Consider the following 21,951-nt stretch of genomic DNA (forward strand, 5'->3'; position numbering starts at 1 on the left):
ATGCATTGTGGGACTCAGAGGAGGTTCCATGCTGAAGATAAGAGGAGGAGAATCAGCTGGAGGCTGATGTGACGCTGCTGGATCTCAAGACTTCAGCTTATAGTTTAATCTACTGATGAAGAGGAACGCTTCACTTCCAACAACACCTGCTAACGTGGTGCAGGTCTACCGGTGATCTAAACCAGGGTTACTATCTGAACGTGTGTCTCACTCACCGATGGCGAGGGTCATGACCTTCAGCTTGGTCCGCACCAGTTGGACCACCGTGCTCTTCTGCAGCGGCGTGGAGCGGCAGCACAGCACCGAGCGGCAGCTCCGCGCCACCGCCAGGAACTTATCCTCCAGACCCGGGTCCAGGGCGTAGGCCAAGGTCCGGCCGTCGATCACCAGGCCCAGCCGGTGCACCGCGAAGGGAGCGGCGTGGGAGGAAGACGAGGAGGAGGAGGCGGAGAAGGAGGAAGGATAGATCTCAAAGGGGGAGAAGTTAGTGTGGAAGGACTTGGCGGCTTGGTCCGAGGAGCTGCAGAGGAATTTGGCCTGAATGTAGTGTAGACTCTCCTCCAGCAGCAACGCACACGCCTCCTGGTTCAGACACAAGAGGGTTCAGGATCAGAGTCAGGAGACACTCAAACCTGCTTCACCTCAAACAGATGCAGGTCAGAAGTTAACGTGTTGGTCTGTGGAGTAAAGAAGAAGCTGTGGCTTCATATTCAGGTGCTGATCTTCTGATCAAACTCTCTGCAGGAAAGCAAGTCAGTGAACTTTCCTAAATGTTGAACTGATCCTTTAACAGAGTAAACGACTGTGTACAGTTCAGCGTTTTTTATCAACCAGTGAACAGGAAGTGAGCACATGTGGACTGAGGAGGAGTGACGTAGAGACGCCGTATACGTCTCTGGTGTCGACCTGTCAATCACTATGTAGCCCCGCCCCTAAAGCATCCCCTGCTTTATGGTCTGTGTGACTCTAAATGGACCATCATTTACTAAATGAACATCATGCTGTATTGAAGAAGACTTGAAACTAGAGATTGAGACCATAAACTCATGTTTACAATGTTTACTGAGGTAATAAATCAAGAGAGAAGTAGAGTCATTTTCTCATAGACTTCTATACAACCAGAGGAGTCGCCCCCTGGTGGACACTAGAGAGAATGCAGCTCTAACACATGAAGCTTTGACTTCACTCTGAAGAACCGGAGGTTGACTCCTGGTTACTAACAACATGAAGAACTCACGTGAGAATCAGCATTCAGAGTGAGGATCTCCTCCTCCGGGTCTAGCAGCTTACAGGCGTACGCGATGTTGACGGCCGTCTCCTGTTTGTCTCCCGTCAGAACCCAAATCTGCAGGCCGGCCCTCCGCAGAGACTCTATGGTTTCAGGAACGCCGTCCTGCAGCCGGTCCTCAATGCCTGTTGCTCCTGTGGGGGGGGGGGGGGGGGGGGGGGGGGGTTTAGTGTAGATGGAGCAGAGTAATGTTCTGCTGTGGACGTATGTTAGACTCCTCAAAGAATGTCTATCAGTGTGAGTGAACACTGGTAGTGACTTTGAGTTGTTGAGACTTTAGTGAATCTGAACTCTTTAAAACACTAAAGTCTCTCCTGTAGAGATCATAGATGGACGTCTGTTTAATAAACCGACTGTGGGGAAGAGCCTCACACGACCACACTGTCCCTCTAAATGAATCAAACATCTACCCAGCAGCTGGAGGTTCGTCTCCAGTCTCAGCGCCGAGTCAAACAGCAGCTCCTCTCTTCCCTGGATCGCCGTCTCAGCCTCCAGGTGGCGCTGCAGCCAGCAGGCATACTGCTCTTTACTCAGGACCTGTGTGATGAACACATGAACGCATGAACGCATGAGCACATGAGCACATGAACACATGGACACATGAACACATGAGCACATGAACACATGGACACATGAACACATGAGCACATGAGCACATGAGCACATGAACGCATGAGCACCTGAACACATGAACGCATGAACACATGGACACATGAACACATGAGCACATGAACACATGGACACATGAACACATGAGCACATGGACACATGGACACATGAACACATGAGCACATGAGCACATGAACGCATGAGCACCTGAACACATGAACGCATGAACACATGGACACATGAACACATGAGCACATGAACACATGGACACATGAACACATGAGCACATGGACACATGAGCACATGAGCACATGAGCACATGAGCACATGAGCACATGAACACATGGACACATGAACACATGAGCACATGAACACATGAGCACATGAGCACATGAACACATGGACACATGAACACATGAGCACATGAGCACATGAGCACATGGACACATGAGCACATGAGCACATGAACACATGGACACATGAACACATGAGCACATGAGCACATGAACGCATGAGCACCTGAACACATGAACGCATGAACACATGGACACATGAACACATGAGCACATGAACACATGGACACATGAACACATGAGCACATGGACACATGAGCACATGAACACATGGACACATGGACACATGAACACATGAGCACATGGACACATGAGCACATGAGCACATGAACGCATGAACGCATGAACGCATGAACACATGAACACACGAGCACATGGACATTACATTACAGTCATTTAGCAGACGCTTTTATCCAAAGCGACTTACAAGAAGTGTATTCAACATCGGTATGATTTCCATCGGTATGAATACATGATGTCCATGTATTCATGGAATACATGGACACATGAGCACATGGACACATGAACACATGGACACATGAACACATGGACACATGGACACATGAACACATGAGCACATGAGCACATGAACACATGAACACATGAACACATGGACACATGAACACATGAGCACATGAGCACATGGACACATGGACACATGAACACATGAGCACATGAACACATGGACACATGGACACATGAACACATGAGCACATGAGCACATGGACACATGAACACATGAGCACATGAACACATGGACACATGAACACATGAGCACATGAGCACATGGACACATGAACACATGAGCACATGAACACATGGACACATGAGCACATGGACACATAGACACATGAGCACATGAGCACATGGACACATGGACACATGAACACATGAGCACATGAACACATGAACACATGGACACATGAACACATGAGCACATGAACACATGAGCACATGAGCACATGAACACATGGACACATGGACACATGGACACATGAACACATGAGCACATGAACACATAAACACATAAACACATGGGCACATGAGCACATGAGCACATGAGCACATGAACACATGAACACATGGACACATGAACACATGAACACATGAACACATGAACACATGAACACATGGACACATGAGCACATGAGCACATGGACACATGAACACATGAGCACATGAGCACATGAACACATGAACACATGAACACATAGACACATGAGCACATGGACACATGAGCACATGGACACATAGACACATAGACACATGGACACATGGACACATGAACACATGAGCACATGAGCACATGAGCACATGGACACATGAACACATGAGCACATGAACACATGAACACATGAACACATAGACACATGAGCACATGGACACATGAGCACATGGACACATAGACACATGAGCACATGAGCACATGGACACATGAACACATGAACACATGGACACATGAACACATGAGCACATGAGCACATGGACAAATGAACACATGAACACATGAACACAGACACATGAGCACATGGACACATAGACACATGAGCACATGGACACATGAACACATGGACACATGAACACATGAACACATAAACACATGAACACATGGACACATGAACACATGAGCACATGGACACATGAACACATGAACACATGAACACATGGACACATGAACACATGAGCACATGAGCACATGGACACATGAACACATGAGCACATGAACACATGAACACATAGACACATGAGCACATGGACACATAGACACATGAGCACATGAGCACATGAGCACATGAACACATGAACACATGAACACATGGACACATGAACACATGAGCACATGAACACATGGACACATGAACACATGAACACATGGACACATGAGCACATGGACACATGAACACATGAACACATGAACACATGAGCACATGGACACATGAACACATAAACACATGAACACATGGACACATGAGCACATGGACACATAGACACATGGACACATGAGCACATGGACATATGAACACATGAACACATGAGCACATGAACACATGAACACATGGACACATGGACATATGAACACATGAACACATGAGCACATGAGCCCACAGGGCAGCAGGAGGTGAGAGCTTGAGGTGTTTCATGGCGTCGCTATGCTAACGGCTCAGCGTCAGGCTGCAGCTGCTGAGTCATGCTGAACCACACTGAAGGTTTCTGGTCCAACGCGATCGTCGGAGTCTCGTCCTCGTTACCTTTTTTGCGATGCACAGCGTGCGTAGTCCGTCTGCGGCGTACAGGTTCAGGTAGTTCTGGGTCCGGCTGACGATCTTCTTCTGGCGTCTCCCTCTAGAGTTTCCTGTAAAACAAAGAAAGAAGATTTGTTCAGAGATTCCAGACGGTCAACGAGTTCCTCCAAGAGCCACATGGCAGCCATCTGTCTTCAGACACATCATCTGCTGAGCCTCCATATAAATCTATAAATAAATATATATAAATATATGTATGTATAAATAAATATATGTATGTATAAATATATATAAATAAATATATATAAATATATGTATGTATAAATATATATAAATAAATATATGTATAAATGTATATATATTAACGCTGGGCAACGATTACAATGTTTAATGGTGATTAATCTCATTGTTGTGCTCAAAGTTCATAATGAATCTAAAGCAGTGTGTTGAGCTCTTTTATGTTAAAGTGCTGCTCTATGAACTAAAGGTCAACAACATTTGGTTTAAACACTTTAAACTCATCAGGTTCTTGTTAACAGCAGGATTCTCTTCACACAGCAGCAGTTATAACACAGTTATAATGATTCTGATCATAGATATTCAATAGATAGTTTTTAATGTTTGTTAAATTCTCAGTAGTGATAACTAAATGATATGCTTATCATACATATTATACAAAAAATAATTTAAATGAATCATGTCTTTTTATCTTGTGTTGGTCAGACACTATGCTACGCTGATTAGCGTAACATGTGTGGTGTTTGTTATAAATGTACGTTGGTACATAGAGGGTGATAAGAAGCTGTACATGGAGGGACTTAGGACCCAGGGGACTGTAGGTGAAGGAAACAGGAAGAGACGCCACACAAACAGCTGTTCACCGCTCGCTGCTTCTCGTGTTAAAAATGTCGCTTAATAATTAAAAAAAAAACTGCGTTAGCACGCGATAAAATAATTGTCGGCGTTAATTAATTAATGCGTTAACTTGCCCAGCACCATTATAAATATATATATATAAATAAATATTTTCATATAACTAATCAAGGACGTCTAGACGACACGGAGCAAGAGTCTGATTTCAGGAACATAACTCCTAGCTGCGTGAGTCTTGTGTTTGTGTCTCTCTGCATCTTTGTAGCTGCGTGAGTCTTGTGTTTGTGTCTCTGCATCTTTGTGGTCAGAACAGATCGGCTCCGTCAGTCTGCTGACACACCTTCATTGATCTCACTGAAGAGGAATCACTCGGTGATCCGAGGTCGTTCTCTCCGTCCCGACAGAAGACAGACAGACGGCGTCTCTCGTCTCTTTCCTCGTGTTCGATAATATTCTGGATGTTCGTGTTCAAAGTATCTCCGAGGAAACAGGAGCTGTATTCACGAAGCCTCCTCGTACGAAGAGAACGGAGAAATATTCTTAGAACGATGACACGTTTTCAAGACCCCGGTAAAGACAAAAGCATGAAGCCAAACCAGAAGAGCCGAACGATGAGCTGAACATCGTCGACATGACGACGTGGAGGACAGCAGCGTTGCTGCTCATCGAGGTCATGAAGAGATGTTCTTCAGCAGAGAAGCTGCAGTAGTCTGAATAACGTGTTTAAATGTTACATCAGACTGAGTGACGGCATGACGCCAGACCTGAATGGACCCTTTATGGAGCTCTGAGTCAGGAGGAGGACCAACTCATGCTGCGCTCTGATTGGCTGGTTTTCCTCCATAGTGAGACATAGTGAGCCGTCTGTGTGACGACAAACCAGGTCGTCTATTAAAGGACCAGAACCTCAAAGAGACCAGCAGGGTCCTCTTCATGGAACCATCCATCACACTGTCAGTCTGAAGAGGACCAGAGCCTCAGCTGGAAAACATGTAGTAACAAGAAACGAGTAGAGACGGGGATCCAGAACCGACTCCAGTCCAGAACCGGTTCCATTAGAGAACAGTTCCAGTCAGAACCGGTTCCTAACCCTAAAACCTGCTGGAGAAGTGAAAAGCACATTTTCTTTAATCTCCAAAACTACTTCGTTTATCAGCCAGAAGATGTAAAGACTGATAATCGTCAGGTTTTCATCTTTACGACGGTCCTTGAACACATCATGTGTGACGAAGCTTAAGATGATATTTCATCAGAAACATTATGTTCTTCATGTTCTCATTATAAATGTCTCCTCTAATAAAGAGTTCACTTTAACCCGACTGTGTAGAAACATTAAAGTGTGAAACCATGAAGTCATGATTGATTCATGTGATCACAAGAGGAGACGCTCTTGAGAACACATAGAGCCTCCATCTGTTATCATCAGGAACACTTCAAAACATGTTGGATTCATAGATTCCACTGTTGATCAAAGAGATTCAACAAGTGTTTTCTTCTTCTTCAGTGATGTCATCATAACTGTTGTTCTGCACTAAAGACGGGTTCTAGTTCTGAAGGACTTCAGAGAGAACAGAGACCAGAGAGGACGGGGTTACAGTATATTAATAACTGTATGCATGTGTTAAATAATGAATCAATAATAATAAAAGCCAAACATGTGCTGCTTCCAGCTCCTCAGAAGAGACGGTTTCTATCCCAGTAAAGTCTGTGTGTTGAATGAAAACAATGGTTTGCAGCGTGAAGCTGAGCAGCTGTGGACAGACAGACGTCTGGTGACTGTGTACACAGCGCTAGTGAGGGGAAAAAACGTGCCTGTGTGGCTCTTTGTGTGCCTGGAATACTAAAAACCTGGTCCACCTCCTCCATTAGGACGCTAAAGACCAGGAGCAGCATGGAACAAGGTTTTAGGGCCACAGAGGAAACACAGGAAGTGTTGTTCTAATAAAGATTAGCTCACAGTTGTGCAGCAGCGGCATCTAAAAATACTTCTTCTGACATAACATGTTAGCGAGAAGTTTACATCAGTGGAGAGCACGAAGGAAGCCAAAGCTTCACGTGTTAGAGCTGCATTCTCTCTAATGTCCACCAGGGGGCGACTCCTCTGGTTGTATAGAAGTCTATGAGAAAATGACTCTACTTCTCTCTTGATTTATTACCTCAGTAAACATTGTAAACATGAGTTTATGGTCTCAATCTCTAGTTTCAAGTCTACTTCAATACAGCATGATGTTCATTTAGTGAATGATGGTCCATTTAGAGTCACACAGACCATAAAGCAGGGGATGCTTTAGGGGCGGGGCTACACAGTGATTGACAGGTCTCTACCAGAGACGTATACGGCGTCTCTACGTCACTCCTCCTCAGTCCACATATGGTCACTTCCTGTTCACTGGTTGCTAAAAAACAAGATGGCGACAGACAAAACGCTGAACTCAAGGCTTCAAAACGTCCACAAACCAACGAGTTACGTCACCTCGACTATATACTGTAGATATAGACTCTGAACAGTCTGTGGTGATATGCTGACTTAAAGAAGGGAACATGAACATGAACATGCTGCTACGGTGTTTGTTGATGTGTTGGTATCAACTGGTATTGCCAGTAATATCTAACTTGTTGAACTCTGGTGTGACGTGATTCCCGATGTCCGAGGGACTTTGAACGCAGCACCAGCTGCTAACTGGAATCCATGGCTCAAGGCCCAGAGCGACCATATGAAGGAGAGCTTCCTACCTGTGTCCGGGGGTTTGATGAGGTCCATGATGACGGAGTCCGCTCCTTTAGTGTAGACCGTGATCTGGTCCGTCAGAGGGTGTCGGACCACCACCGACATGCGCTTCCTGGTGGAGTCGAAGCCCAGCGTGTGCAGCAGCTCGAAGCTCAACTTGCCCAGGTGCGGCAGCTCCACGGTCACCTGGTCCGGGAGGCGTCCCACGAGCGAGCACTTGTAGGCCCGGGCGGCGTAGACCAGCGCCGCCTCGTCGGGCGACTCGGCCTCGTAGCGCAGCTCGCCGTCCTCCGGGCTCCGCGGCTTGCCGTCGTAGCGGGGCGGGGGGGTCTGCTGCTCCTCCTGCAGCTTGGTCAGGGTGCTCTCGGCGGAGGGCGACGACAGCAGGCTGGAGCCGCCCTTGTTGGAGGACGAGCGGTTGGTGACGAGGCTGGAGGAGCTGCTGCTGTTGGAGCCCGAGGTCAGCCGGCTCGGGGTGAAGCGCTTGATGAAGTCCTCGATGGTCTTGACCGGAGACTTCAGCTCAAACCTCATCCGGACCTGGAGGGAGAAGCAGACATGAACGTTATGAGACTGAGCGTTGAGCCCGTTAGAGCCGAGCTGTCCGGGTCCGGACGAGTGCGACCATTTCTGTCACTTATAGAAACAGAAAACCAGACGTTCACCCGGCGCACAAGTTATAATCCATCACCTCAATATATGAAAAAATGTTCCCACATTTTGATTAATTAGTGCTCAGTAGTTAAAGTCACTAAATAGTGCACGAGGCCACGTCAGTGGTTCTTTTATTTAGTGTTGATTCTGGCGCCCCCTGTGGTCAGAGGCGGTAGTGTCTCTGGTTTTACTGGGTCTGAAGGTCGGCTCAGTCCTGGTTCTGGTTCTTATTGTTTCGTTACTTTAGTTTACTTTTATAAATCAATTAACATCAACATCACTGAACAGAGTCACCTGAAGAAAGTAAAGAATGAACACAAACAGGAAAACATTGTGTTTCTCTGCAGTCATCGATCTGTGATCAGGAATACGGATTATTTCATTTTATGTTAACGATAATCGATGAGTCGTTGTTTTGTCTCGTCAGTTTACTGTTTCGCAGACGAGCAAAGAAACCAGAAAATATTGACATTTAAGAAGCTGGAATCACAGAATTCGGACTTTTCCCCCTCAAACCGATTCATTGATTATCAAACTGTATTAATGTGATAGATGAGAACCAATCGATTGATCTCTGCAGCTCTGATCAGCGTCATCGTTCAGCTGCTTCTGGGAAACACCGGAGCTCTAAAAGAGAACTTCATCAATGTGTTTTATGATGATTTAACCAGAACCAGCTCCAGAGGTTTAAAGACCTGAGTCCTGATCAAAAGGCTCCGTTAGGTGCTCACATACATAAATCACTCAGGTTCCCGGTGAAGCCACAAGGGCAACATCATAAAAATGTGAAGAATTACAAAAGAGCACAAACAGAAAGGCGAGCGTATCTGCACAGATTTACATTTCCTCCCATCTCATCAGATAACCTCCAAACACGAGCAGCGCTCCATAAATAATGTGTCAGCGCAGCTTAATCTGCCCACGGGACAGGATACATCACCTCCGAACAGGACGACCACACCCGGTCTCACACAAACCGAGACCAGAGAGAGAACAACAAAACCTTCAGCTAGAACAACAATGGAGACTTTGTGAGGGTCGTTTATGTGGGAAAGAAAAAACGTCAAAAACTAAATGAATTCTTTGTGTCAGAAGATGAAAAAGCTGCTCCCATGTTTAAAAAAGAGAAACAGAAAGAGGGCGGTACTTCAGCAGAATGAGTTCCTATTGGTTCTTTAAAGTTCTTCAAAGCTTCAAATGTTAAAGCTGCATTCTCTCTAGTGTCCACCAGGGGGCGACTCCTCTGGTTGTATAGAAGTCTATGAGAAAATGACTCTACTTCTCTCTTGATTTATTACCTCAGTAAACATTGTAAACATGAGTTTATGGTCTCAATCTCTAGTTTCAAGTCTTCTTCAATACAGCATGATGTTCATTTAGTAAATGATGGTCCATTTAGAGTCACACAGACCATAAAGCAGGGGATGCTTTAGGGGCGGGGCTACACAGTGATTGACAGGTCTCTACCAGAGACGTATACGGCGTCTCTACGTCACTCCTCCTCAGTCCACATATGATCACTTCCTGTTCACTGGTGGTTAAAGAAACAAGATGGCGACGGACAAATCAACAACCCCGAAGCTTGAAAACGGCAGCATAAAGGGATTATTATTACGCTTTGTTGTGTACAATGACATTAGGAGAGCATCAGGAGGAGAGCTAGTACGTTAGCGGTGCTGCTAACGTTACTAGCTCTCCTCCTGTTGGTTTAAACACTGATTGGTTGTTTACAATGAAACATGATCAGAGACTAGAAACACAAGTTCTACTGAGTCAATCAAACTTTATTTACACTGTGATGGTTAACGGTGAACTGTTGACCGTAGATGAGGAGTACCTTGTGCCGCGGCTGGTTGGGGGAGGACACCACCACCGTGTTGCAGACGGTGAGCGCGATGAAGAAGTCCATGACGTCGGCGAGGTCAGAGGGCAGCTGGGAGACGGGCTGGCTGTGGAACCGCATGAAGTCCATCTGACTGCTGCACTCGTTGACTTTGTCCAGCAGCTGAGGGTCGGGGGTGACGTCTTTCTCCTGCGGGACAGACAAAGAGGACGGATAATCAAGAGGACGGCCCGCAGGACGAGGACGGCGTTGGTGCCGGCGCTGCTGACCATCGGGCTGCTGAAGGCCGTGTGCTTGGACAGGATGCTGGCCCGCTTGGCCTCGGCCCGGCTGCCCGTCCTGCGGTGGGACTTGGTGCTGTGGGAGCGCAGCACCACGCGGCTCTGGTGGCTGCTCACGCTGTCCCGTCTGGGCAGAGTGCCGCCGCGAGACGGACACTCCTCCTCCTCCGAGTCCATCTCCTGGTACATCGCAAGTCTCCTGGCTGGAAGACGCACAGAGACATCGGTAAAGCCTCGTTGCTGCTCCGCTGTAAACTCATATCTCATATTCATCTGGATTTATCTCTTAAACCAAAGACGGGCGTGTACGGGATGTCTTTTCTGTTTCATTTGATTTTACTGAATTACTTCACTAAAGTTTATTTATGTATTTCTATCGTCTCACTGATCTTTCTGTTCTTATTATCGTCTTGTTTTTGCTGCTTTTGTTTATAAAAGTGCTATAAATAAAGTTATTATTATTAATATTATTATACAAACCCTGTAAAGAAACAAGTCAAGCATTAAATGTATTAATTAAATGTAAACTATCCTGTAAACTATTTGAATATTTACTATAATGTAGATTTTTAACACTTCCTGTTTCTAAAGCTAATCAAATCTGATTCTTTGTGAAACTCTCTAGACGTGTAAATTAATTCTGTTTATAAATAACAGAAATTCAAATATACAAGAACAAACACCGGCGGCTGTGATGACGTCATTTTCACTACGGCGAGTATAAACTACGCTTAACTGGTTTTATGAGTGTGTGTGTGTGTGTGTGCGCGTGCTCTCTCTCACCATTTGCATCATGGGAGTACTCCACCCCCGCCACGGTGCAGCGGCGGAACACCATCTTGTTCTCGGTCAGCGTGCCGGTCTTGTCGGAGAAGATGTACTGCGTCTGACCCAGATCCTCGGTGATGTTCAGAGCTCGGCACTGCAGCCGAGAGTCCGTCTCCTCGTCGTACAGATCAGAGTCCTGGTGGATGAAGAAGACCTGGCACACCTTCACGATCTCAATGGACACGAAGAGGGAGATGGGAATCAGCACCTGGGGGGGGGAGCATCAGTTATTCATCACATCTACAGGATCATTATTTATATACAGTATATTATATGTGTGTGTGTGTGTGTGTGTGTGTGTGTGTGTGTGTGTGTGTGTGTGTACTTGTACTTGTTGGACTATTTGAACAATGTAAAATCCTCAGTGACACATTTCCAGGCAACGTTTGAGGAAAGTAGTTCAAATGAGTCAGAGTCCTGAACTCTGTTTATCTAACATCTGTCTGTCTACATGTCTCTCTGCATGTCTGTCTGCATGTCTGTCTGTCTGCATGTCTGTCTGCATGTCTGTCTGCATGTCTGTCTGTCTGCATGTCTGTCTGCATGTCTGTCTGTCTGCATGTCTGTCTGCATGTCTCTCTGTCTGCATGTCTGTCTGCATGTCTGTCTGTCTGCATGTCTGTCTACATGTCTCTCTGCATGTCTGTCTGTCTGTAAATAAAAACAGATCAAAGCCTTCAGGTGTGGTGTTCAGTGTTAGAGAGATTGTTCTGATGAAGAGGAGTTCCTCTCTGGAGGATGAAGATGTGATGTGCTGCTTCTCTCCGGCTCCTCACCTGAAAGACGATGATCATGGTGAGGAAGAGATAAACGGACGACATGACGGGAGATAAGTCCGTCCCCTCCGGACCGAGGACGTCAAACACGGGCCTCTTCTCTCCGTACTGAAACATCCACAACCCGTGACCTGGAACACCAACAGCAGGAGGTCGAGCACACCTCAGAGGAGACGTCTGAAAGACTTTAATGAAGCCGTTAACTCACCGACGGCAGTGAACAGACACATGACCAGCAGGATGATGACGCACCAGAACACGTCCACGTTCATCTGACGCTCCAGCTTGCTGCGCTTGTAGCGCGGCCCGTTGTTGTTCAGCATGGCTTTGGTCTCGTGACCTGTGGAGACACGTCGTGTAAGGGGGGGGGGGGGGTATTCTGGCTCACCTGTTGTTCTGGCTCACCTGTTGTTCTGGCTCACCTGATGTTCTAGCTCACCTAATGTTCTGGCTCACCTGATGTTCTGGCTCACCTGTTGTTCTGGCTCACCTGATGTTCTGGCTCACCTGTTGTTCTGGCTCACCTGATGTTCTAGCTCACCTAATGTTCTGGCTCACCTGTTGTTCTGGCTCACCTGATGTTCTGGCTCACCTGATGTTCTGGCTCACCTGTTGTTCTGGCTCACCTGATGTTCTAGCTCACCTAATGTTCTGGCTCACCTGTTGTTCTGGCTCACCTAATGTTCTGGCTCACCTGTTGTTCTGGCTCACCTGATGTTCTGGCTCACCTGTTGTTCTGGCTCACCTGATGTTCTAGCTCACCTAATGTTCTGGCTCACCTGTTGTTCTGGCTCACCTGATGTTCTGGCTCACCTGATGTTCTGGCTCACCTAATGTTCTGGCTCACCTGTTGTTCTGGCTCACCTGATGTTCTGGCTCACCTGATGTTCTGGCTCACCTAATGTTCTGGCTCACCTAATGTTCTGGCTCACCTGTTGTTCTGGCTCACCTAATGTTCTGGCTCACCTAATGTTCTGGCTCACCTGTTGTTCTGGCTCACCTAATGTTCTGGCTCACCTAATGTTCTGGCTCACCTGTTGTTCTGGCTCACCTGTTATTCTAGCTCACCTAATGTTCTGGCTCACCTGATGTTCTGGCTCACCTGATGTTCTGGCTCACCTAATGTTCTGGCTCACCTGTTGTTCTGGCTCACCTAATGTTCTGGCTCACCTGTTATTCTGGCTCACCTAATGTTCTGGCTCACCTAATGTTCTGGCTCACCTAATGTTCTAGCTCACCTGATGTTCTGGCTCACCTGTTGTTCTAGCTCACCTGCGTAAATGACGATCCCCACGGCCTCCTCCGTGTTGCGGACGGTGCAGCCTCTCAGCAGCAGGTTGTCTTTGTAAAGAGCGTCTCTGCTGCCGCTACGATGGAGTCTGAAGAGACGAGAGGAGCAACGGATCATAAAACTGATCACAGATCAGAACAAAAGAAACAAAGGAGCAAATATGACTTTGATTATTGATCGTTGATGATGACAAGTTTAGCACTAAAACTACATTTCACAGACTACATGTGAACACATCATGATAACGTTATAATGTAGCTTCAGCCAGTACTCATGTTCACTGAGCAGAGCCTGAAGGCATCATGATGTCACTGAAGTGAACCTGCGTTGGTTAGCCGTTAGCGGTGCCGCTAACGTTACTAGCTCTCCTCCTGTTGGTCTAAACACTGATTGGTTGTTAACAATGAAACATGATCAGAGACTAGAAACACGTGTTTTTACACCACCTGTGCTAAATGGTGCCAGGTGGGACAGTTTCTCCCAAAAACACAGGATCCTACATTTCCCATAAAGCAACTCACTAGCATCACTTAGTTCCACCTAGCATAGCAGAGGGTTAGCTGGCCGTCTGTCAGAGAGCTCTATGAACTACAGCTGCTCACCAGGAAACAACACATCTTTAAAATGTGCTCCTTCAAACAAGAAGGCAGATCAGAATCAGTTTGAGTCAAAGTTATAAGTTGGAGACAAACCGCAGTTTCACATTATTTCCGAACGTTTCTCAAAATGTCACAGCGCTGATTTACAGTGAAGTGAAAGCTCTGATGTGAGAACAGATGAGGCTGATTTAAAGAGACAGTACTCACATGTAGCCTCGGAATCTGTTCAGGTCGTTGTTGGGCTTCTCACATTCAATGACGCCGTTGTACTTTAACGGGTCAAAATCACAATCCTGCAGACAGACAACACACACACACACACTTGTTGGTTATCAACATTAACCTTCTACTTGTTGTAACGAGTCTTTGTCTCCAGAAGGAGAAACATTCAGATCAGTAACAAGGTCACACTCAACTACAAGAGTATTAAAACTGAAACTATGTTTAAAAGGCTCTGAGCACCAGAGTCTCTTTAGTAAACCTCTCATGTTACTGCAGCAGGTCTGACAGTCTGCTCCTCTCAGTCCTGGTTCTGGTTCTCCCGTGCCTCCCTTCCCTCCAGCGGGTCCAGCAATACGTCCTGGGTCTCCAGCAGAGGAGAAGCTCTGCTCAGGAGGAGGAGGAGGAGGAGGAGGAGGAGACGCTGCTGCTGCTGCCGGGAGCTGAGCTCTCCTCCTCCCTCTGGAGCTCCGACTGCAGGTCCAAGGTTGCGGGTGAAGCCCGGGTCTGTCCACGGTGGACCGGTCTCTGCTGGAGGATCTGGGTCTGTCCACGGTGGACCGGTCTCTGCTGGAGGATCTGGGTCTGTCCACAGTGGACCGGTCTCTGCTGGAGGATCTGGGTCTGTCCACGGTGGACCGGTCTCTGCTGGAGTCTGAGCTGAAGGAGGTTCTGGTGAACCTGCATGAGTTCATCTGGTTTCACCAGAATCTGACCCGGTGGCTCCGATGACGAGCATCAAGAATAACTCTATAGAAACAGACCATCTTCTCTCTGATGGTCTCTTTACTGATGGAGGTCTGATAGAGGATCAGGACTACACTGAGACTGGTTCATATAGAGGATCAGGACTACACTGAGACTGGTTCATATAGAGGATCAGGACTACACTGAGACTGGTTCATAGAGAGGATCAGGACTGCACTGAGACTGGTTCATAGAGGATCAGGACTGCACTGAGACTGGTTCATACAGAGGATCAGGACTATACTGAGACTGGTTCATAGAGGATCAGGACTACACTGAGACTGGTTCATATAGAGGATCAGGACTATACTGAGACTGGTTCATAGAGGATCAGGACTACACTGAGACTGGTTCATATAGAGGATCAGGACTGCACTGAGACTGGTTCATAAAGAGGATCAGGACTACACTGAGACTGGTTCATATAGAGGATCAGGACTACACTGAGACTGGTTCAGGACCACATAAAAGCTCTTCACGGTGACTGTAACCACTCAAAATATAAAATGTCTAAAGACAGCAGCCGTATGTTTCAGTTCTGGCCACTAGTAAATATATGAATATTCATGAGGTGGTCGTTGGGCCTCACCAGGTCGAAGAAGCTGCGGACCACCTGCCTCTGCTTCAGGCTGGTCTCTCCGTCCAGCGTGGCGGTCTCGATGTGGCACAGACGGTCGGGGTCGCTGGAGCTCAGCAGCAGGACGTCGGCGGGGAGGATCTCGTTACACCGAAGCCGGATGAAGTCTCCCACCGTCACCTCCTTCCAGAACTTCTCCACGTAGCGTCTCTCCGCTCTACAACGAGACGCAGCGTTAACCATCGGAACCCAAAGACAACCTGAAGAGCACGTTTATCTAAACTCGCTAGAAGCTGTAAAAAACTGTCATCGTCAGATTACCGACGGTCTTTGAACACATCATGTGTGACAAGAGGAGAGAAGAGAAGAGACAGGGAGGAGAGGAGAGGAGAGAGGAGAGAGGGAGGAGAGGAGAGGAGAGAGGGAGGAGAGGAGAGGAGAGGAGAGAGGAGACAGGGAGGAGAGGAGAGGAGAGGAGAGAGGGAGGAGAGGAGAGAGGAGAGGAGAGAAGAGACAGGGAGGAGAGGAGAGGAGAGAGGAGAGAAGAGACAGGGAGGAGAGGAGAGGAGAGAGGAGAGAGGGAGGAGAGGAGAGAAGAGAGGAGAGAGGGAGGAGAGGAGAGAGGAGAGAGGGAGGAGAGGAGAGAAGAGAGAGGGAGGAGAGGAGAGGAGAGAGGAGAGAGGGAGGAGAGGAGAGGAGAGAGGAGAGAGGGAGGAGAGGAGAGAGGAGACAGGGAGGAGAGGAGAGGAGAGGAGAGAGGGAGGAGAGGAGAGGAGAGAGGAGAGAGGGAGGAGAGGAGAGGAGAGAGGAGAGGAGAGAGGAGACAGGGAGGAGAGGAGAGGAGAGAGGAGAGGAGAGAGGAGAGGAGAGAGGAGAGAGGAGAGGAGAGGAGAGGAGAGAGGAGAGAGGCTGAAACATGTGAATAGATTATCTAGAACATGTGGAACCTTCATTTTCTAACATCAGTAAAACATGTTGGATTTATAGATTCTATTTTGTCAGTTTTTGTAGAATAAATGATCAAAGAAATGTAACTTGTGTGTTTCTTCTTTTTAATGACTGATGTCATCATAACTGTGTTATTAAAGATGTTCTAGTTCTCTACTTCTAGTCATCGTGGTTCTGGTTCTATAGAGATGAAGGACTTCAAAAACGTGGAGTTATTGTTTTCAATAACTTGTGCTTCTATGAACAGAAATGTCAGCTCGACATCCATAAATCTGTACGGGAAAGAAAAATATTGTTGATGCCACCAACTCATTAAATCCTCCAACTTCAAAATGTACAAAATACTAAAATACATCGTTTAGCAGGAACATAACGCTCCATCCTCCCCGATGAACAGATATGAGTGAGACACAAACGCTGTTTGAAGAAAATCTCTTCATCTACTCTCAGTCCACCACACTCGATCGATTGATTGGTTGATTGATTGATTGGTTGGTTAGTTGATTGATTGGTTGATCGGTTGATTGATCGATTGGTTGGTTGATCGGTTGATTGGTTGATTGATTGATTGGTTGATCGGTTGGTCGATCGATTAGTTGATTGATCGGTTGGTTAGTTGATTGGTTGGTTGATCGGTTGGTTGGTTGATTGATCGGTTGGTTGGTTGATCGGTTGGTTGATTGATCGGTTGGTTGGTTGATCGGTTGGTTGGTTGATCGGTTGATTGATCGGTTGGTTGGTTGATCGGTTGGTTGATTAATCGGTTGGTTGGTTGATCGGTTGGTTGATTGATCGATCGGTTGGTTGATCGGTTGGTTGATCGGTTGGTTGATCGGTTGGTTGATCGGTTGGTTGATTGGTGAGTGTGTGGAGTCTTCCTGTAAACTCTGATCTAAAGAGCGGATCAGACTTCACATTCCTGATAAATAAAACAGCTGGAGCTCAAACATCCGTCAGGAAGTGAGAGGAACAACACTCATAACACACACACACACACACACGCACACACACACACACACACACACACACACACACACACACACACACACACACTGACTTGAAACCTTAAGTTATTGATATTAATCTGGATCTCTGGAGGACAAAGAGCTCTGAATGGTTCAGTACGTGAGACATTTAAAGACTAAACACACTAAATCTAAGTGAAAGACGTTTTCCACCTGAAACCTGATCTGATCAGCTGACCCTCGTGGGTAGACGAGTGACTTCCTGTTTGTTTCCTGGTGAACCGGTGAAGACGTCCAGTCAGTGGAGACTAGCAGAGACTGGTGGTTTAAAGGACACATTATTCATTCTATGTTGTGTTCGTTAATAAATGATGATAATTGTTCATTTTCTTTATCATATATTCACTTCCAACGTGCGCTGCTTCACGTGCACGACTGCAGAGTCATTCTCATGTTAGTGGGTTTGTGTCTGGAGGGGAAAGCAGCTCAGATCCACCATCAGCAGAAGCTCCATCTGACCCACTGCTTCATGTGTTCAGCTTCTCACGTCTCCGTGTCGTATGGGACAGTGAACTGGACGTCATAATCTCGGTGTTCTAATGTTTTAGAGATCAATAATGATCAAACGGATGAAAGGATAATAATCATAAATGTGAGCTGTCTGGAGCAGAAGATCATCTTCACACTGAATAAAGAACAAACATCTCTTTACGTTTCCTACGTGAATCTAACGAGCCTGTGGTTCTGTTATCTCTGATTATTAAAGTACGTATTCTCACCAGAGTCCTCTTCTCCACTGTTGCAGTCACACAGAACCTTCTTTCTCTACTTTCACATTTAAAGCAGCAGCAGCGAGGAGATAACAATAAATCATTCCTGAAGTCCTTCAGTGTGAAGAGAGCAGAGTCACTAATCAATGATCCAGTTATGAAGAATACACAGCTCAGACAGACAACAGATCAAAGAACTGCTGTCTCTTTGATCTGTTGTGGATGCTGTAAACAGTCTGAACAGCTGATTAACAGCAAACTATTTATCTGACTCTCTGTAAAGTACATTGAGGAGGAATCCTGGGAGGTAAATCAGTCCTGATAAAAGAGGAGGAGACGTTCACCAGCATCAGTCAGACTTTGTAAATATTAGCATTTTTTGATAAAGATGGAATACTCATTATAAATACAACCTCCTCCTCCTCCTCCTCCTCCTCCTCCTCCTCCTCCTCCTCCTCCTCCACATGTGAAGATGAGACACCTGAAGTGAAAAGTTCTCCAGAGACGTTTAATCTACTGTGAGAAGAATGAAGATACGAGTCCACTCAGCTGTTGTCAGGTAGAGGAAGGAGAATGGGGCGTTTTTGCACAATTTCTGCCATTCGGATGAAAATGTAATTATGTCCAAACCTCAACAGAACAACTTGAGTCTACGAGTGTGGAGCCTCCAAACACTGAGCCTTTTGACTGCCATGAAGTCAGCTCTGTGAGAGCACCACAGTGCTGCTTTTCATTAGCAACACACACACACACACACACACACACACACACACACACACACACACACACACACACACACACACACACACACACACACACACACACACACACACACACACACACACACACACACACACACACACAGTCAGCTAACCTAAGACTAGGCGTCTCCTCCGGTTCTTTAAAGTTCTTCAAAGCTTCACGTGTTAAAGCTGCATTCTCTCTAGTGTCCACCAGGGGGCGACTCCTCTGGTTGTATAGAAGTCTATGAGAAAATGACTCTACTTCTCTCTTGATTTATTACCTCAGTAAACATTGTAAACATGAGTTTATGGTCTCAATCTCTAGTTTCAAGTCTTCTTCAATACAGCATGATGTTCATTTAGTAAATGATGGTCCATTTAGAGTCACACAGACCATAAAGCAGGGGATTCTTTAGGGGCGGGGCTACACAGTGATTGACAGGTCTCTACCTGAGACGTATACGGCGTCTCTACGTCACTCCTCCTCAGTCCACATATGGTCACTTCCTGTTCACTGGTTGCAAAAAACACCGAACTCAAAGCTTCAAAACGTCCACAAACCGATGAGTGACGTCCTGACGACGTCGTCCGCTTCTTATAAACGTCTTCAGACGCTGTGACCAATAACTAAATGATATCTGTGTTATTCTCTTATCTTCAGACGATATCTAGTCTCAGGTCAGGATTAGATTGATTATGTTTATTGATGTAAAAAGTTGATCCGTGTTTCTCACTCAAATGTCTCGTTTTGTCCAAAACTCAAAGATATTTAGTTTACCGTCACTGATGAAAGAAAACAGAAAATCTGAGAATTGTGACTCTTTTGAGTAAAAAGTAACTCAATCGATTATTGTTGATTAGTTTAATGGCTTACAGTTAAATGATTATTCATTGAAAATTACTAAACCGATGAATCGATCTTCAGAACAGAGATGTTCTACTATTTGATCTACACTGCTTAGAAACTACCAAAATAAAAGTCTCTCTCCCTCTGGTGCTTGTGTCCAGTTTATAACAACAAAGATTAAACACAAGTTTAATCTTTGTTGTATTTCACTTTTCTATGTTAGTTGAATTGTTACTTTATTTATTTAACTTGTATTGCTGTTGTCAGTATTATTTGTTTTATACTTGTTTTTATTTTGATTCTATTGTTTTTCTTATTCTTCTGTTATAATCTTTAATGAAACTGTCAAAAGAGTTTCCTTCAGGATTAATAAAGTTCTTACTCATCTTATCTAATGTTACTTATCTTAACTTAACTTAACTAACTTAACTTATCTTAACTTAACTTAACTAACTTAACTTATCTTCAGAACAGTAGCAGATGATTTTGGACTATTTGAGGATCTAAACATCTTGTAAACTACCAAAATAAAACTCTCTTCCACTCTATTATTTCTGTTACACTTGATACAAGTTATTCTATTGTTTCTATTGTTATTCCATTGTTTTTTGTTCTTCTTTAATCTTTAATGAAAACAAAATAAAGGCACCATCTGTCCCCAGCCTACCTGCTGTAGACCAGACAGTCCATGTGGTTGATCTCGGTGTCGGACCGGTGTCTCCGGTAGTCCTCCCACAGGTCTTTGATGGCGGTGACGGACAGGATGAAGACCACCGGAGCCAGCGCGAGCTCGGGCTGGAACGCGTTGACCACCGGAACGAAGTTGAGCAACGCGATGAACACGAAGTACACGTTGGCGAACCGGTGGAACTGCTCGAAGAGGTTCTTGGGCAGGAAGGACAGCACCGTGTACTTGGTGGTCTTGATCCGGTTGTTGGCGTAGTGCCGGTTCGGGTTCTCCCCGTGCAGCGCGTTGGAGTGCACGGTCCTGGTCCTGGTCTTGGTTTTGGTCTTGGTCTCTTTGGGTTTCTTCTTCTTCTTTCTTTCTTTGGTGGGGTCCTCGGTGTCGCGCGCCATTTGGTCCCCCCACTAAAGCCTTCCCCACAGTTTGTTTCTCTCTCAAAACACACAAAGTAGCTGAGTTATCATTGTGTCACCGAGAGGTCGAGTCCTCCATGTCGTCTTCTTCTTCTTCTTCTTCTTCTTCTTCTTCTTCTTCTTCTTCTTCTTCTTCTTCTACTTCTTCGCTTCGTTGGAACAAACTTTTTTTTGCTTGTTTGGCTTCTTCGCCTCTTTTTTCCCTCTCTCTCTCTCTCTCCCTGTCTCTCTCTCTCTCTCTCTCCCTGTCTCTCCCTCTCTCTCGCTCTCTCTCTCTCTCTCTCTCTCTCTCTCCTTGTGTCTCTCTCCCTCTCTCTCTCTCTCGCTCTCTCTCTCCCTCTCTCTCTCTCTCAGGATGCTGAGACCAGCCGGGAGTCATAATTTAAACTCCTCCCCCTTTTCGCTCAGCGGACGATCTGTAAAGTATCCGGATGGGCCTCTTCCGCTGGTCGCGCGCCGCTGTTTGTGTGTGGAGATCAACGCATGCGCATGTGTGGTATTCGTTCTCCCCCAGACACCCGACCCCGTGGGGGGGGGGGTTCTTTCTTTTCTTTTTTTGTGTGTCTCCGAATGCCACGCGGAGTTTACACGAGCTCACAGGAAGCAGACAAGTATGTAGGAGTAACTTATTTCAGGTATTTCATATAAATACCAACAATAAAGCAGCTCTC

General features: G+C 46.1%; 1 protein-coding gene across 1 annotated transcript in view; it reads right to left on the minus strand.

Moving 5' to 3' along the window:
• The window catches only part of atp10a (ATPase phospholipid transporting 10A), a 30,611-nt gene extending 9,135 nt beyond the window's left edge, over positions 1-21,476 (minus strand). The window contains exons 1-14 of the mRNA XM_079157455.1: positions 20,850-21,476; positions 15,922-16,126; positions 14,574-14,659; positions 13,749-13,855; positions 12,685-12,816; positions 12,477-12,607; positions 11,656-11,908; positions 10,861-11,075; positions 10,586-10,780; positions 8,100-8,634; positions 4,500-4,603; positions 1,699-1,825; positions 1,238-1,422; positions 216-582 (exon numbers count right to left, since the gene is read on the minus strand). Coding sequence (XP_079013581.1) covers positions 216-582; positions 1,238-1,422; positions 1,699-1,825; positions 4,500-4,603; positions 8,100-8,634; positions 10,586-10,780; positions 10,861-11,075; positions 11,656-11,908; positions 12,477-12,607; positions 12,685-12,816; positions 13,749-13,855; positions 14,574-14,659; positions 15,922-16,126; positions 20,850-21,259 — 3,052 coding nt within the window. The 5' untranslated portion in view covers positions 21,260-21,476. The remainder of the gene's footprint in view (positions 1-215; positions 583-1,237; positions 1,423-1,698; positions 1,826-4,499; positions 4,604-8,099; positions 8,635-10,585; positions 10,781-10,860; positions 11,076-11,655; positions 11,909-12,476; positions 12,608-12,684; positions 12,817-13,748; positions 13,856-14,573; positions 14,660-15,921; positions 16,127-20,849) is intronic.
• Between the last annotated feature and the right edge of the window lie 475 nt (positions 21,477-21,951).

Source organism: Pholis gunnellus (assembly GCF_910591455.1).
Source record: "Pholis gunnellus genome assembly, chromosome: 4".
NCBI lineage: Eukaryota > Metazoa > Chordata > Actinopteri > Perciformes > Pholidae > Pholis > Pholis gunnellus.